This window comes from Macaca fascicularis, chromosome 16, assembly GCF_037993035.2.
Source record: "Macaca fascicularis isolate 582-1 chromosome 16, T2T-MFA8v1.1".
NCBI classification, from domain to species: Eukaryota; Metazoa; Chordata; class Mammalia; order Primates; family Cercopithecidae; genus Macaca; species Macaca fascicularis.
In genome coordinates, this window is record NC_088390.1 from 48,337,783 (window position 1) to 48,354,481 (window position 16,699).

A 16,699-nucleotide genomic window follows, 5' to 3' on the forward strand; every position below is an offset into this window, starting at 1 on the left:
GCCTCCATCTTCTGCTTTGGTGGAGCAGCTGCCTTCGGACTCCCCACCACACCAGACTGTCCTCCACAGTCTTCAGAGAAATTGGTCTCCAGTGCAAATCTATGGTCCCAGCTCTGTGGCCTGACTCTTGCGGATCCTTCCAGCCTCATGTCCTGCCTTCCCTTTCATGCCAGACCTCACTGCCCACAGTCTACCTCAGCCTCATGCCAGGCCTCCGTTCCTTGGTGCAGTGGCTTCCTCTGCCAGGAATGTGCCTCCCCAACCCTACTCCCTTTTGTTGGTCCCTGAGGTGAACACATACCTAGTTAGCTTTTCAAGGTAGCTCTCCAGTCACCTCTTGTGAAAACTGCTCTGCTTCCCATATGTATTGTTAGCTGTCCCCCTTTGTGCCCTCCCGTAGGCCCTTGTGTTGTAACATCACAATGTGGTTGCATGCTTGTCTTTTGAGCTGCTTTAAGGCAGGGAGCCTCTCTTACTCATCATTAGCTCCTCACTGCGTTGGACAGAGCCTGATACCAAGGGGGCCTTCCATGTTGGCAGAACAAAGAAATGAATGGACGCATGGACAGACGGAGAGACTAATGCAGCTTGTTGAGACAGGGGCTACAGCTTCACTGATGTGAGAACAACTCCACCCTCATGCCCCAGCCTTTTTCTGGGGGCAGGGGCACATAATAACCTTTTTTCCACACTAAACCTTGCTCACTACCAGACTAGTAGGCCTTAAACTCTGGGGGCAAGTATGGAAATCCCTCCTATTTCAACACCCACTGCCCAGAGATTTTGATTCAAAGCAAGGTAGTACATATTTATTGAGAACCTACTATGTTCAAGGGACCACGGTGACACAGTGAGAGGAAATAGCCTCACAGTACTTTCAGAAAGTGCACTTTTAAGTCCATCATTGACATTATCTTCATAAACATCTTTATAAATTCAAGATTCTCTGTGGTTCCTCTGACGGTTCTTTCTGAAAGTCCTCCAGACTTCAACAGTAGTAGAGGGGGAAGTGTGGGCAGCTCTCTAATAAGAAATCTCTTTCTTGCCAGGATACATGGGGTTTCTACTATATAGGAGGCCCTGGCCCATAGGATTCTTCAGGGCCAAATAAATCATACTTTGTTCTCATCGCACTCTGACATTTTGTTTAGGGAAAATTAGATTCGAATGGGTGTACGAATCGCCATGAATGAAAAGAGACAGTAAGGCAATCTCATCCCTTTGATGAGGAGAGCCTCAGATTTCTGTCGGCACATTCTCCTTTGGTCATTGTTCAGCACCAGCTGGGCTCAGAGGCACAGGGTCTTGGACAGGATCTGCCATACCCTTAGAGCAAATGGGCTGGGCTGGCTCCACCTCCATGGCATCATTCCTGGGACCAGAGTGAGCTGTTAAGGCTTATGTCTTAGCCAAGCCTCAATGCAAGATAGTCTCACCTCTCTGTCAACACCATGCTTGATCCCAGGATGGGCACAGGGCAGAGGCAAAAAGGGGGCTAGTGAGATAAAGCAAGGCAGCACCGAGTGAGAAGACCCAGCCTCCTAAGAAATGGGAATCTACAGGGCAACAGTTGCCCGGGGGCATCCCGAGGAGGGCAGGAGGCACCAGCAGCACCCAGGACTGTCCATGGGGATTCTGAAAGCACCAATACAGACACACATGGATATTCTCTTAGCCTGGGGCTTGGGAAGCAGGTAGGAGGATCAGGAGGTAGAGAGTCTGGGGCCAGGAGAGGAGCCCTCTGCATCTGGCTAGTTTAGAAAAGTAGGATTGTTGGAGTTGAAGGTTGTTAGAGTTGCTTTGCAGCAAGCTCTTCATTTAGGCCCCCTCTGGGACACCCTCTCCCTCCTGTCTGCCTCCACTACCTGTGTCCTTGGCCCCACCATCTCTGAAGTGACAAACAGTGGTCACTAGCTTACTATGAGGCAATCCAATCATAAGGCATACTCTTTTGTGGCACCAAGAGACCTGCCTGGTACCTCCCTAGAACAATGGAGAGGTGTGTGGCTCTCACAGCTCACTCCTGCTGCCTAAAGCCTCCCTAACCCAAATCTGTCTCTCTCTGCAGTCCCACCCCCTGTACCTGTGCAATGCCAGTGATGACGACAATCTGGAGCCTGGATTCATCAGCATCGTCAAGCTGGAGAGTCCTCGACGGGCCCCCCGCCCCTGCCTGTCACTGGCCAGCAAGGTAGACTCATACTTTACCCTACACACACCCAGAACTTCACCCAGCTCTGGGCTGTGAGAAGACCCTGTGCTCTCTTGTTCCCATGTTTCCTAAGAGTGATATACCTGATTCCCTTGGGTTTCCCTAACCCATGACTGGTCTGAGAGAAGTGGAAATTCACACCTCTGTTCTTTCTCCTCTGACTAGCACCAGCAGGACTTTTTGACCTTCATCCCAGCATGTTCCCCATCCCACCTCCTTCCCATCACTTGGGAGTTCCTGAGTCCCTTCCCCTGCTCTGCACCAGAGCAAAGAAGGGGTCAATTGAAGGGATTTCTTCTTTTAGAAATATACACTGAGCATGTGCAAGAACAGCAGAGATAGGCCGGGCGCAGTGGCTCACGCCTGTAATCCCAGCACTTTGGGAGGCCGAGGCGGGCGGATCACAAAGTCAGGAGATCGAGACCACGGTGAAACCCCGTCTCTATTAAAAATACAAAAAATTAGCCGGCGCGGTTGTGGGCGCCTGTAGTCCCAGCTACTCGGGAGGCTGAGGCAGGAGAATGGCGTGAACCCGGGAGGCGGAGCTTGCAGTGAGCCGAGATCGCGCCACTGCACTCCAGCCTGGGCTGGGCGACAGAGCGAGACTCCGTCTCAAAAAAAAAAAAAAAAAAAAAAAAAAAAAAAAAAGAACAGCAGAGATAGAAATCATTGCCCCACTCTTAAAAAGTTCACAATTTTCCCCTGAGATTGCAAACTGGTGGCCCATAAGCTGGGTTTGGCTTGCAGACACGTTGTGTTTAACCCTCACAGTGACTTTTCAATGTGTAACTTAATTGCCACATTTAAAAATTAAAAATGTTTATATAAAAGCTCAGTTTTTGCCAGGCACGGTGACTCATGCCTATAATCCCAGCACTTTAGGAAGCCGAGGCGGGTGAATCACGAGGTCAGGAGATCGAGACCATCCTGGCTAATACAGTGGAACTCCGTCTCTACTAAAAATACAAAAAATTAGCCAGGCGTGTTGGCAGGCACCTGTAGTCCCAGCTACTGGGGAGGCTGAGGCAGGAGAATGGCGTGAACCCGGAAAGTGGAGCTTGCAGTGAGCAGAGATCGCACCACTGTACTCCAGCATGGGCAACAGAGCGGGACTTCGTCTCAAAAAATAAAAAACCTCAGATTTTCAGTTTCTCTAGAAGAAAGCTGCAAAGTACATTGCTGCAGGCCATGGTTGGTAGGAGCTGGGCTGGGGCTGCCCCTTTTCCACAGCTGTGGGCCTTCTCTTTTGCTATGCTCCACCCTGGTCTGCTACCTCACAGGACCTTTAGACCTTTGCCTGTGACTCCTGCTTTAACTAATAATAGCAGTTACTGTTTTCTGTGTGCTCACAATGTGCCATGTGGACGTGGGACAGATTCTTTGTATGTATGATCTCATTCACTTTTCAGAACAATCCCAGGAAAGGTAGGCATTATTATTCTCAATTTGACGTATGAGACAAGTGAAGATCAGAAAAGTCAAGTAACTTGCTGGATGACACAATTAGGAAGGAATGGAGCTGAGCTTTGAATCCAACCCTGTCTGTTTCTCCAAACTAGGCTTAATCTATCTGTGGCCTCCCTTCTAACTGGAAAACTGAATATATGTGTGGAGTGTAGTTAGATTGTATGTGGCACACATGGGTATGCCCTCAAGGGTGGTAAGAGAGGAGAGTGACACTCCTGGCCTTTGTGCTAGCTTGTTGTCTCAGGCCCAGATCCCTTGTGGATATCCTGGTTCTTCTGGGGGCAAGGAAACAACCTGGATTCTTACCTCATCCCATGGAAGGCAGGGATGTGGGCAGGATTCTGAATGTGGGTGAAGATATTCACCTGGCCTGGCCATGCTGACAAGGAAGGGGACTCCAGAGGTAGTGGGAAGCAGGGGGTCAGGATGCACTTAGAGGAGCTGGGGAGTGTGGCATCTCTGCAAGGCCGTGAGCCTTCATGGCAGCAGAGTTGTTAGGCTGCAGCACCTGCCCTACTTCTGGATGTTTCATTTCTCTTAACTTACAAAATATGGGCAAATGGCACTCATTTATTCATTTGGTAAACAAGTTCCCAGTGCCTGTACTACATTACATAGTGAGTGTGTGTGTGTGTGTGTATGGTGGGGGGGAAGAAGGGTTCTGAGAAGCTTTGCTGCTATTGGTGGGAGCTGGGCTGGGGCTGCCCCCTTTCCACAGCTGTGGGCCTTCTCTTTTGCCTGCTGCACCCTGGCCTGCTACCTCCCAGGACCTCTAGACCTTTGCCTGTGAGTCTTTGAGCTACCTCCAATATTTCAGAGGTTCCACAGGCTTACCTCAAATAGTTGGTTTTGTTTTGGCGGGAATTCTATTAGTTTAACATGTTAATACAAGTTATCTCATAAGAAAATAAATTGTAAGTAATAAATGTAGTTAGTTTGGTAGAACATCTGTTCTTCTTCTGAGACAGAGTCTTGCTCTGTCGCCCAGGCTGGAGTGCAGTGGCTCCATCTCAGCTCACTGCATCCTCCGCCTCCCAGGTTCAAGTGATTCTCCTGCCTCAGCCTCTCGAATAGCTAGGATTTCAGTTGTGTGCCACCATGCCTGGGTAATTTTTTTTTTTTTTTTTTTTTTTTTTTTGAGACGGAGTCTCGCTCTGTCGCACAGGCTGGAGTGCAGTGGCGCGGTCTCAGCTCATTGCAACCTCCGCCTCTGGGGTTCAAGCCGTTCTCTACCTCAGCCTCCCAAGTAGCTGGGATTACAGGTGCCTGCCACCACACCCAGCTAATTTTTTTTTTTTTTTTTTTTGAGACAGAGTCTCGCTCTGTCGCCCAGGCTGGAGTGCAGTGGCCGGATCTCAGCTCACTGCAAGCTCTGCCTTTCGGGTTTACACCATTCTACTGCCTCAGCCTCCGGAGTAGCTGGGACTACAGGCGCCCGCCACCTCGCCCGGCTAGTTTTTTGTATTTTTTAGTAGAGACGGGGTTTCACCGTGTTAGCCAGGATGGTCTCGATCTCCTGACCTCGTGATCCACCCGTCTCGGCCTCCCAAAGTGCTGGGATTACAGGCTTGAGCCACCGCGCCCGGCCTAATTTTTGTATTTTTAGTAGAGACGAGGTTTCACCATGTTGGCCAGGCTGGTCTCAAACTCCTGACTTTGTGATCTGCCTGCCTCAGCCTCCCAAAGTGCTGGGATTACAGGCATGAGCCACCATGCCCAGCCTAATTTTTGTATTTTTAGTAGAGACAGGGTTTCACCATGTTGGCCAGGCTGGTCTCAAACTCCTGACCTCCAGAGTTCTGCCTACCTTGGCCTCCCAAAGTGCTGGGATTACAGGCATGAGCCACTGCTCCCAGCCGAACATCTGTTTTTCTTAAAATGTGACTCATGAGAGGTATAAGGGAAAGATGGGGTCTTAGGGGAGGAAGAATTTGGAAACCACTGATCCCCTGCAGCTCTGCTTTGGCTTTTCCTATTCGTGCCAATGGTATTGTCACCAATGACAGAGCTGGGGCTCTCAAGCCAGATAGCCCTGAGCTTGGAGCCTGGCTCCTCCACTTCCCCTCAGTGTGACCTGGACTTTTTTAGCTCACCTCTCTAAGCCTCTATTTCCTTATCTGTAAAAGGGGAATAATAATGGGACTTATAAGTAGTTAGGAGGATTTAATGAGACAGTACAGATGGAAGCTTTTAGCCCCATGCCACGTACATGGTAACCACTCAATAAATGATTACAATTATCATTACCGTCATCATCATTGGCATCATCATTCCGTGCTTTTGTAGTTAACAAGGTTGGGGTATTTTTCCTTCCATTTGTTTTCTCGCTTACTCTTTTCTGAAACTCTCACCATAATTCTTCTGGAGGCTTCCATTCTTGTCACCACCCCACTACCCCCTCCACCCTCTGTCCAGTCACCCAGATTGGTTTCTGTTTCTTTATTAGCAGCTCCACAGCCATCCTGGTGATAAGCCGGAGTCTTATCACCTTATGCCTGAACTCGTGCACTGGCCTTTTGCCTGCTAGAAGGAGCTAGATCTGGAGAAAAGCAGATGGGTGCAAGCCCTGCCTCTCTTACCATGGAGGCCACTACCTGGTAGTAAAGAACAGGCATTCTGAAGGCTGAGGTCCTGGGTACAAATTCTGCCTCCACTGCTTCTCAGTTGGTAACCCTGGGGAAATTATTCAGTTTCTCTGAGGCTCAGTTTCCCAACTCAGAAGTGGGGCTGATGACTGTCTTATAGAGTTGAGGAGTAAATGAAATCACATGTAGGAAACATGTAGTATTAATAATAGTTGACATAAGAGCTGGGTGTGGTGGCTCATGCCTGTAATCCCAGCACTTTGGGAGGCTGAGGCAGGCAGATCACAAAGTCAGGAGTTTGAGACCAGCCTGGCCAACATGGTGAAACCTCATCTCTACTAAAAATACAAAAATTAGCTGGGTGTGGTGGCGCACACCTGTAGTCCCAGCTACTCGGGAGGCTGAGACAAGAGAATCACTTGAACCCACGAGGCGGAGGTTGCAGTGAGCCGAGATCACACCACACATCACTGTATTCCTGCCTGGCGACAGAACAAGACTGTCTGAAAAAAAAAAAAAAAAAAAAAATTAGTCAGGCCTTGTGGCGTATGCCTGTAATCCCCGCTACTTGGGAGGCTGAGGCAGGAGAATCTCTTGAACCTGGGAGGTGGAGATTGCAGTGAGCCAAGATTGCGCCACTGCACTCCAGCCTGGGCAACAGGGTGAGACTCTATCTCAACAATAATAACAATAATGATAATAACTAATAGTTAAGCAACACCATGTGCCAGGCACTATTATAAATGCTTTGTGTGGATTCGTTTATGTAGTCCTCATAACAACCCTATGGATTAGGTCCTGTTATTATCCCAGTTTACAGAAAAAAAAAAAAACAACAACACAGAGTAGTGAAGTGACTTGCCCCAAGTCTCACAGTTAATAGTTGGTATCAGAGCCAGGATTCAACCCTAGGCAATCTGGCCACTGGATCTCAACAAAGGTTATATTCCTTCCCCTTCCTTTCATCCTTCACTTTCAAGCCCAGAGGAATCTCACCTTTGCTACCGAATCTTTCCTGACCAGCCCAGGCCCAGCCAGCCCAGTAGGAGCAGAAATCCCTCCCTGGGGGCATGCCTCCAGCAGGTAGGGTGTCTGTGTATGCTTTCAACACCATCTAATGCTAAGTCTAGGTTTCAGGGAGGCACATGATGGGTGGAGGGAGAGGCCAAAGGTCCTTCCTGTCCCCACCCCTACCTCAAAGTAAGCAGCCTCACTTTTATCTGCTTTCTATATTGAACATTTGTGCCAGATTGTGTGTGTGTGTGTTGGTGGAGGGGATAGTAGAGGGGAGAGCCTTCTGGAGTGAAAAAAGGTGTGGAAACCTCTGTTTCTATTCCTTTGTGCTCTAGAATATTATTATCAGCGTTATAGCTTTATGTATTTGCCTTGTCTCCACAACTATATTATGAGCTGTTTTGGAGGGCCTGGCTTTTCCTGGCTTGGTGGCCTGGACACGGTAGGTGTTTCAGTTTTGATGAGCAGAAAATATATAGGGACTCTTGTCTGGAGAGGAAAATCTAAGGCCCAGAGAAATGCAGCAGCTGACCAGTGAGTCCTGCAAGTAGGAGGCAGAATTGCCAACTCACTCACATTGTTCTCTCTGTAATGGCTCCTGTTGCTAGAGGCTGTGGCAGCCTTGCCTGCTGCCCCTAGGGCTGGCCAACTCTGAAGCTTCCAAAGAGCTCTCTGGATTCTTTCTAAAACTGCCTTCCTGTCCTGAGGGCCTGCCTATCCTCTCTCTGCTTTCCAAATTCCAGTCCTCAAAGAAGTACTTTTTTTCCTTTTTGCCTCCACTTACTTTCTCCTGCAGGTGGACAGGAGGCATAGATAGCCCTAGATTGGACTGCTACCTGTCCCAAATCTTGCTTTTTATTCCTAGAATTCTGGACACAGGGACCCACTGCCTGAAAGTCCTGTTTGTTTTCCCCTGTTGGCCAATGCTCTGGGCTCTTTGATCACTTTTACAACTTTGTAATTATGGGCTGTAATGGGCTGGAGTGTTTGAATGTCACAGTAATTGCCTTCCACTGTTCCTACCCCAATTCTTCAAAGAGAGAGGGGAAGGGAAATAACAAAATCTCCAAAGAAGAAAATCTTTGCCCTTCCTCATGCTCTTCCAGGCCAGGGTGCGTCCAGGGTCTTGTTCTAGGGATGTGAAAACCGAGGCCTGGGAGTCCCAATTCTGTGACTACTGGGGTGACCTCTCCTGTCCTTTGGCCAAATCCCTGGAATAGGAGATCACCAGTAGGGTTCCCTATCAGGGATTCCTTTTCCCCTGGTACTTCTCCCATACCCTTGTTAGGAGGGTTCTGAAGACTGGAAAGTCTCTACCTGCCTGGAGTAGCTTAGATGGGGTGGACTTCCTGGGAGGAAGTGAGTAGGGAAGACGGAAGCCACGAACCTCTCAACTCCTTCAGCACTTCCATTCTGGAATTGACGGGTCCTGTGAATTTCCAGTCAATTAGCCTGGTAAGCCTGGGCCCTAGGCTGGGCCTAGCTCCTGGGGGAGGAAGGAAAGTTACCCACCTGACTAAAATGGGGCCCCACTTGAGTGTCTCCTCTGCCTGCAGGCCGTGGGCTCTGAGTGGCCCCCTGGGCCCTGCCACTGTCTGGGGAGTGGAGAGCAGGGAGCTGGAGCAAGGAGAGGAGCTGCTCCTAGCCTGCCTGGCAGGAGACCTGCCCTGACAGGCTCTCCCTGGGAAGACAGGCAGAGATCAAAGTGCTGAGCCTGTGAGTAAGTCCCAGCACTGGCTCTTCTTGCTGCCACCACTACTTGCAGGAGGGTTAACTCCTTCAATGCCTGTGGGAAGACCCCAGAGACTTTGGAGGGTGGGGGCAGTGCCCAGGGATGTAAAATCACAGCCTGACGCCATTAGAAGATGAACCTTTGCCCTAGGGAGGAAGGCTGGAGGGTGGCTGTGCTGGGCTGGGAGGCCCCAGGCCAAGGCCAGGAGCAACTCCTCACAGTGCCTGTTAGTTGTTTGCTGTTGTGCCTCCCCCCTCCCCCCACCTTTAGCTCTTATCTTCCTTTCCTTACTCCCCTCCCCACGCACACCCCCTGGATTCCTGCTTTTTGTTCTCTTTCTGGCGCTGCTATCTGTTCTGCCTGGTTGGCTAGATTCTGCTTCCTCAAGCTGGCTCTTGGAGCCTTTGGTGAACATGCAGGTGTGCCTGTGGGCACTTTCCCCTGTAGCTGCAGCAGCCGCTGGGGCTGACCTGACCAGTGGTGTTGATCTGGGACTAGCCCTTCGAGTCCCTCCCCACTTTTGTCTCTAATGCTGCCCTAAGGGAGAGGACAAAAGATAAACCACTGGACAGGGACTCCTCTAAGTCCTTGAATTGGAGCCAGAGAAGGACTCGGCAAAGTAGAGTGTGGCAGGGAGAGGGAGCCCATGAGATGGGCTGAGACTGGGGCTTTGTGATGGCGGCCTTGGGTGAGAGTGCTGTCCCAGGCTCTTAGACCTTTGCCTGAGCTGGGGAGATGCCCTGCAGGCAGGGCTGGGCCCTGGAAAGCCCAGCTCCCTCTGAAGGAGAGCTCTACTTCTCTGCTGTCCCCTTCTTCCTCTCTCTTCTCCTTCTAAGGGGTGCAGGTCACTCCTGCTCTTGGTGCTCACACCTCTTAGTGAAGGCAGGCTGATTGTACCCTGAGGACAGGAGCTGTGTCTTATTTGTCTTTTGTCCTAGAGCCAGGTCCACCACCTGGCACCCTGTAAACCCCCCTTAAGGATTTGTTCTATTACAAAAGGAAAAACTAGATATTATCCCTTGAAGGCAGTGGGGACCTGAGTGAGCTCAGGAGGCAGAAGAGGAGATCCTAGACCCACTGATGCCTTGCATAGGTAGATATGAGTGTGCAGAGGTGTGGTGTGGGCAAAATCCTAGGAAGGGATAGATGTGTGAGGGGTGAGGCTAGACCGTGGGTGGGCTCTATCCTTCCCTGACCTTAGCCCAACCTCTACTGTGTGCCTCTGCAGGCCCGGATGGCGGGTGAGCGAGGAGCCAGTGCTGTCCTCTTTGACATCACTGAGGATCGAGCTGCTGCTGAGCAGGTACCCAGGGACATTTGCGTGTTCAAGGAGGGGGCTGGATGGAGGAAGATAAAGCTCTCAGGGGAGAGGGAAGGGCAGGGAGAAGTCACAGCAGTCCTGTGGGCACTTTCCCCCTATAGCTGCAGCAGCCGCTGGGGCTGACCTGGCCAGTGGTGTTGATCTGGGGTAATGATGCTGAGAAGCTGATGGAGTTTGTATACAAGAACCAAAAGGCCCATGTGAGGATCGAGCTGAAGGAGCCCCCAGCCTGGGTAAGCACACTAGACCTCCAGACCTTGCCCTGCGCTATCCCTACTTTGTCCTGTGGCAACTCCCACCAAAAGCCCTTAGACTCCTGGAGCTGAGAGAGATCCTGGAAACCCTCCAGTCCAACTTCATCCATCAGCTGTGTGCCTCTGGGCAAGTTTTCCCCATCTTTGGGCCTCACCTACAGAATGAACAGATCAGGACAGATGAGTTCTAAAGTTCTTTACAGCTCTGTGGCTTCATGGCATGGAATAGCAGAGCCAGAATGAAACCCTGGTCCCCTGATCCACGAGCCCTGGTTGGGGCTTCTCTACTGGCCAAGAACCTCTTCCAGCTGCTCACTGGCAAGAAACTCCCACCTTGCAGAGGGGTCCCTTTCTCTTTTTTCCCCAAGCACATGGGTTTTGAGATAGTACTTCTCCCAGCTGACATCCGGAAGACACTCTGAGTGCCCTTGGGTAGGGAGGGCCCACCTAATCCCACTTGCAGGTTCCTCCCTATCCCCTCAGATGGAGGACTCAAGGGAACCTCCAGCTAGCTATGTGCCTCCCGGGCCTCTGTGTTTCCTCCCGAATTGGAAGTACGACCCTCTCTTCTCCTCCTGGAAGTAAGGCCCTTTCCCTCTCTGCTCACTCCCCAGCCAGATTATGATGTGTGGATCCTTCTGACAGTGGTGGGCACCATCTTTGTGATCATCCTGGCTTCGGTGCTGCGCATCCGGTGCCGCCCCCGCCACAGCAGGCCGGTGAGCAGTGTGGGGTCTTTGGTGGTGGTGAACGTCTGCGCGTGTGTGGGTGGGTGGGGAGAAGGAAGGAGTACGTGAGGAAGGCACCTTTATACCTGTGAAACCATTTACATTGAAATACCCCAGCATCTGTCTTTGTTGATTTCCAGCAGCCTCTCCTTATATTACTCAAACATTCAAAAAGTACACCAGGTGCTGAGGGTAGTACAGTGAACAAGATGACAAAAAACCCTACCCTCAAAGAGCTTTTATTCTAGAGGGAGAAAACAGACAATAAACAAACTAAATAAGTAAAATCTATAATGTTTTAGATGGTGGTGTGTACTATGGAGAAAAAATGATAATGCTGACAGCAAAGTGGGAAGGGAATGTAAGGGAATAGGGTTAATTTTTTTTTTTTTTTTGAGACAGAGTCTTGCTCTATCGCCCAGGCTGGAGTGCAGTGGCATGATCTCGGCTCACTGCAACCTCCACCTCCTGGGTTCAAGCAATTCTCCTGCCTCAGTCTTGTGAGTAGCTGGGACTACAGGTGTGCGCCACCATGCCCAGCTAATTTTTGTATTTTTAGTGGAGATGGGGTTTTACCATGTTGGCCAGGCTGTTCTCAATCTCTTGACCTCGTGATCCACCCGCCTCGGCCTCCCAAAGTGCTGGGATTACAGGCGTGAGCCTCCGCGCTCGGCCAGAACAGGGTTCATTTTTAAAATCAAGTCCAGGGAAGGCCACATTGAGAAGATGGCATTGCAGCAAAGATCCTAAATGGGAGAGGGAGTGATCTGTGCAGGTATCTGAGGAGAAAGGGATCCAGGCAGAGAGAACAGTAAATGCAAAGGCCTTAAGGCAGAAATGTGTCTGGTGTATCTGAGGAACAGCATGAAGGCTGTGACTGGAACAGAGTGAGACGGCAGAGTAGCTGATGGGGGCCCAGTTATATTGGACTGTTGAGGCCATTTATTTTTTACTGTGGGTGAAACAGGAGCCACTGGAGTGTTGTGAGAGAAGTGGCATCACGATCTGACTGAAGTTTTAATATGATCATTCTTGCTGTTGTAATGAGAATAGACTACAGGGAAGCAAAGCTGGAAACAGAGACACCAGCTAAGAGGCTATTGCAGGAATCCAGGTGACAATAATGGTAGCTTGGATTAGGAAGGTGGCAGTTAAGGTGATGAGCAATAGTTAGGTTCTGGGTACATTTTGAAGGCCAAGCCAACAGATTTAGTAATGGATTGATTGTGGGTTGTGAAAGGACTCAAGGATGGCACCAAGATTTTTGGCCTGAGCAATTAAAAGAATGGAATTGCTATTTGCTGTAATGGGGAAGACGGGGAAGACAGGTATGTGGTCAGAGATTAACCCATGGTTAAGAGGATGAGGCATGTAAGTTTGAAATGCCTATTAGATATCCAAGTTGAAATGTCAAGCAGCAGTTGGATAAAAAGTTTCTCATGGGTCATCAAAGGAAGAAAAGCTAATGGTATAAGCAGGTGGGTGGCCTGCACCACCATACCCGGCTAGTTTTGGGAGGGCTTGGCATGCTTGGCAGAGCCACATATGAGCTCCGAGGAGACGAACTCCCAAGGATGTTCAACTGGCCATGTAATCTACCTGAGTGACTGGGAACGGAGTCCAAGCTGGGGTCTAGAGAGGGAGGGAAGGGGAGCCCATGCCCCAATCTGACATGCCCCAATCTGAGCCTCATTCCTCTTCCCAGGATCCACTTCAGCAGAGAACAGCCTGGGCCATCAGCCAGCTGGCCACCAGGAGGTACCAGGCCAGCTGCAGACAGGCCCAGGGTGAGTGGCCAGACTCAGGGAGCAGCTGCAGCTCAGCCCCTGTGTGTGCCATCTGTCTGGAGGAGTTCTCTGAGGGGCAGGTAAGGCAGGTCTTGTGATTCACCTCCATGACCAGCCTGGGGAGATTGAAGCTGGGGGAGGGGTGGGCAGGCCTAGGGTCTGGTATGGGTACCCTGACTACATCTGTTTCCCCATGTATCCTGCATGAGGCAGAGATCAGGGACCAGCCTGAGGTTTGGTCACTTTTCTGACCTTCCAGTGAAAGAGCACTATTTTTTGTTTAGAGTGTACCACGTGCCAGGCTGCAGTGGTGCTTTGGATGCATTATCTCATTTTAGACCCATGGCAATGAAGGGTGGGGTTCGATTCATTTATCTTCATTTTACAGCAGAAAACTGTCTGTTACGAAATTTGCCCAAAGTCATGCAGCTAAGTGCAAAATCCAGGTCTATGTGATACCAAAGCTCATACCATTCCTATTCTACTGTGAGGTCTTTTACAAGTAGATAATAGCAAGAAGGAGAGGCCTAAGGGAGTTGGGGAATGTTCTGATTCCTGGCAATTCCTATGGCTACAGAAACCTTTGGTTTGGACCCCCTCTTTTTCTCCAGGAGCTACGGGTCATTTCCTGCCTCCATGAGTTCCATCGTAACTGCGTGGACCCGTGGTTACATCAGCATCGGACTTGCCCCCTCTGCATGTTCAACATCATAGGTAGGAGGTGGGCCAAGGGCTCCCCCATGTGTAGGCAGACAGATCTAGAATGTGGCTTCCCTTTGGGAAAGGGTTGCAGCCGTGAAGCTGGCGAGAAAGCAGAACTGCCACCATAGCTGTATAGGCTGTACACTGCTCCAGAGTGCCTCACTTGAGGTGAAGGGTCATTCACAATGTAAATTTATTTGTTTGTTTGTTTGTTTATATTTTTTGAGACGGAGTTTCGCTCTCATTGCCTAGGTTGGAGTGCAAGTGTGAGTGCAGTCTCGGCTCACTGCAACCTCCTCCTCCTGGGTTCAAGCGATTCTCCTGCCTCAGCCTCCCAAGTAGCTGAGATTACAGGCATGCACCACCATACCCCGCTAATTTTGTAGTTTTAGTAGAGATGGGGTTTCTTCATGTTGGTCAGGCTGGTCTCAAACTCCTGACCTCAGGTGATCTGCCCACCTTGGCCTCCCAAAGTGCTGGGATTACAGGCATGAGCCACCACGCCTGGCATGTAGATATCTTTATTATTGTAAAAATTATTTGTATTTCATGGCAAGTTTGTTGATTCTAAATCTGGCGATTTGTATGTTTATTATTCCAATTTTCTGGCAATAAAATATCATATTCTAACAAAATCAGTATGTTAAGATAATTTTATAAAAGATGAAAGTGAAATAAATATCTTGAGAAAAGAGACCCTTTTTCTAAGGTACCCATGGGTGCCCTATGGGCTAGCAGTGGCCCTGGGTGAAAGAGCTCCAAATGGCTGATGGGAGGATGAGGGATTGATGCGCACAGTGGCCCTCCCCGGGCAGACAGCCTGACTGGAGGGAACGAAGGAGTCCCAGAGCCCAGGCAGGTTAGGCACGTCCTTAGTCCCCCAAACTCTGAGCTCACAGGCTACCCAGGGTCAAATAGATTAGCTACAGCCATGTCTTTCTGTAGGTTTGTAGAGTTAAACATCTGTGCTCTTGGTTCTTTTTTCCAGAGGGAGATTCATTTTCCCAGTCCCTGGGACCCTCTCGATCTTACCAAGAGCCAGGTCGAAGACTCCACCTCATTCGCCAGCATCCTGGCCATGCCCACTACCACCTCCCTGCTGCCTACCTGTTGGGCCCTTCCCAGAGTACAGTGGCTTGGCCTCCACAACCTGGTCCCTTCCTGCCATCCCAGGAGCCAGGCATGGGCCCTCGGCATCACCGCCTCCCCAGAGCTGCACATCCCCGGGCTCCAGGAGAGCAGCAGCGCCTGGCAGGGGCCCAGCACCCCTATGCACAAGGCTGGGGACTGAGCCACCTCCAATCCACCTCACAGCACCCTGCTGCTCGCCCAGTGCCCCTACGCCGGGCCAGGCCCCCTGACAGCAGCGGATCTGGAGAAAGCTATTGCACAGAACGCAGTGGGTACCTGGCAGATGGGCCAGCCAGTGACTCCAGCTCAGGGCCTTGTCATGGCTCTTCGAGTGACTCCGTGGTCAACTGCACGGACATCAGCCTACAGGGTGTCCATGGAAGCAGTTCTACTTTCTGCAGCTCCCTAAGCAGTGACTTCGACTCCCTAGTGTACTGCAGCCCTGAAGGGGATCCCCAGCGAGTGGACATGCACCCTAGCGTGACCTCTCGGCCTCGTTCCTTGGACTCGGTGGTGCCCACAGGGGAAACCCAGGTTTCCAGCCATGTCCACTACCACCGCCACCGGCACCACCACTACAAAAAGCGGTTCCAGTGGCATGGCAGGAAGCCTGGCCCAGAAACTGGGGTCCCCTCGTCCAGGCCTCCTATTCCTCGGACACAGCCCCAGCCGGAGCCAGCTTCTCCTGATCAGCATGTCACCAGATCCAACTCAGCAGTCCCTTCGGGGCGGCTCTCTAACCCACAGCGCCCCAGGGCCCTCCCTGAGCCAGCCCCTGGCCCAGTTGAAGCCTCCAGCATCTGCCTCAGTACCAGCAGTCTTTTCAACTTGCAAAAATCCAGCCTGTCTGCCCGACACCCACAGAGGAAAAGGCGGGGGTGTCCCTCCGAGGCCACCCCTGGTTCTCGGCCCCAGGATGCAACTGTGCACCCAGCTTGCCAGATTTTTCCCCATTTCACCCCCAGCGTGGCATATTCTTGGTCCCCAGAGGCACACCCCTTGATCTTTGGACCTCCAGGCCTAGACAGGAGGCTACTACCAGAAACTCCAGGCCCCTGTTACTCAAATTCACAGCCAGTGTGGTTGTGTCTGACTCCTCACCGGTCCCCGGAACCACATCCACCTGGGGAGGGGCCTTCTGAATGGAGTTCTGACACCGCAGAGGGCAGACCATGCCCTCATCCACACTGCCAGGTGCTGTCGGCCCAGCCTGGTGAGTTTTCAGGGGGAAGTGGATGTGGTAAGGAGAGGAGACTAGAGCTGCATATTTCAGGACAGGTGAAGTCAGCCAACAAAGGGTTGATGGAAGCTGAGAAGGATACAGCAGAGGTGACAACCAAAATACTTAACCATCAGGACAGCATATCATGCTGACTAGAGTGCAGGAACATCCCAGCTCTGCCAGGTGCTACCCCTTTAGTTGGCAGATCACAGAGAAGTCCCAGGGAGGTGCTGGTGTGGCTGAGGCATCAGAAAGGCACTTGGAAGGCTGGGTGTGATGGCTCATGCCTTTAATCCAAGAACTTTGGGAGGCTGAGGTGGGTGGATCCCTTGAGGCTGGGAGCTCAAGACCAACCTAGCCAACATGGTGAAACCCGGTCTGTACTCAAAATACAAAAATTAGCCGGGCATGGTGGTGGGCACTTATAATCCCAGCTACTCGGGAGGCTGAGGCAGGAGAATCGCGTGAACCTGAGAGGCGGAAGTTGCAGTGAGCCAAGATGGTGCCACTGCACTCCAGCCTGGGTAACAGAGTGAGACTCTGT

At 51.0% G+C, this 16,699-nt stretch overlaps 1 protein-coding gene and 1 long non-coding RNA gene across 3 annotated transcripts in view; one reads left to right on the top strand and one right to left on the bottom strand.

The window, feature by feature from the left end:
* RNF43 (ring finger protein 43) overlaps positions 1–16,699 on the top strand; it is a 66,561-nt gene that overhangs the window by 46,637 nt on the left and 3,225 nt on the right. For both annotated transcript variants that reach the window (XM_005583828.5, XM_074019196.1), the window contains 7 exons: positions 2,069–2,191; positions 10,239–10,313; positions 10,433–10,564; positions 11,200–11,304; positions 13,019–13,180; positions 13,712–13,814; positions 14,791–16,146. In XM_005583828.5, the coding sequence (XP_005583885.3) occupies positions 2,069–2,191; positions 10,239–10,313; positions 10,433–10,564; positions 11,200–11,304; positions 13,019–13,180; positions 13,712–13,814; positions 14,791–16,146 (2,056 nt within the window). The remainder of the gene's footprint in view (positions 1–2,068; positions 2,192–10,238; positions 10,314–10,432; positions 10,565–11,199; positions 11,305–13,018; positions 13,181–13,711; positions 13,815–14,790; positions 16,147–16,699) is intronic.
* The window catches only part of LOC102131441 (uncharacterized), a 42,881-nt gene that overhangs the window by 6,796 nt on the left and 19,386 nt on the right, over positions 1–16,699 (bottom strand). The window lies entirely within an intron of this gene.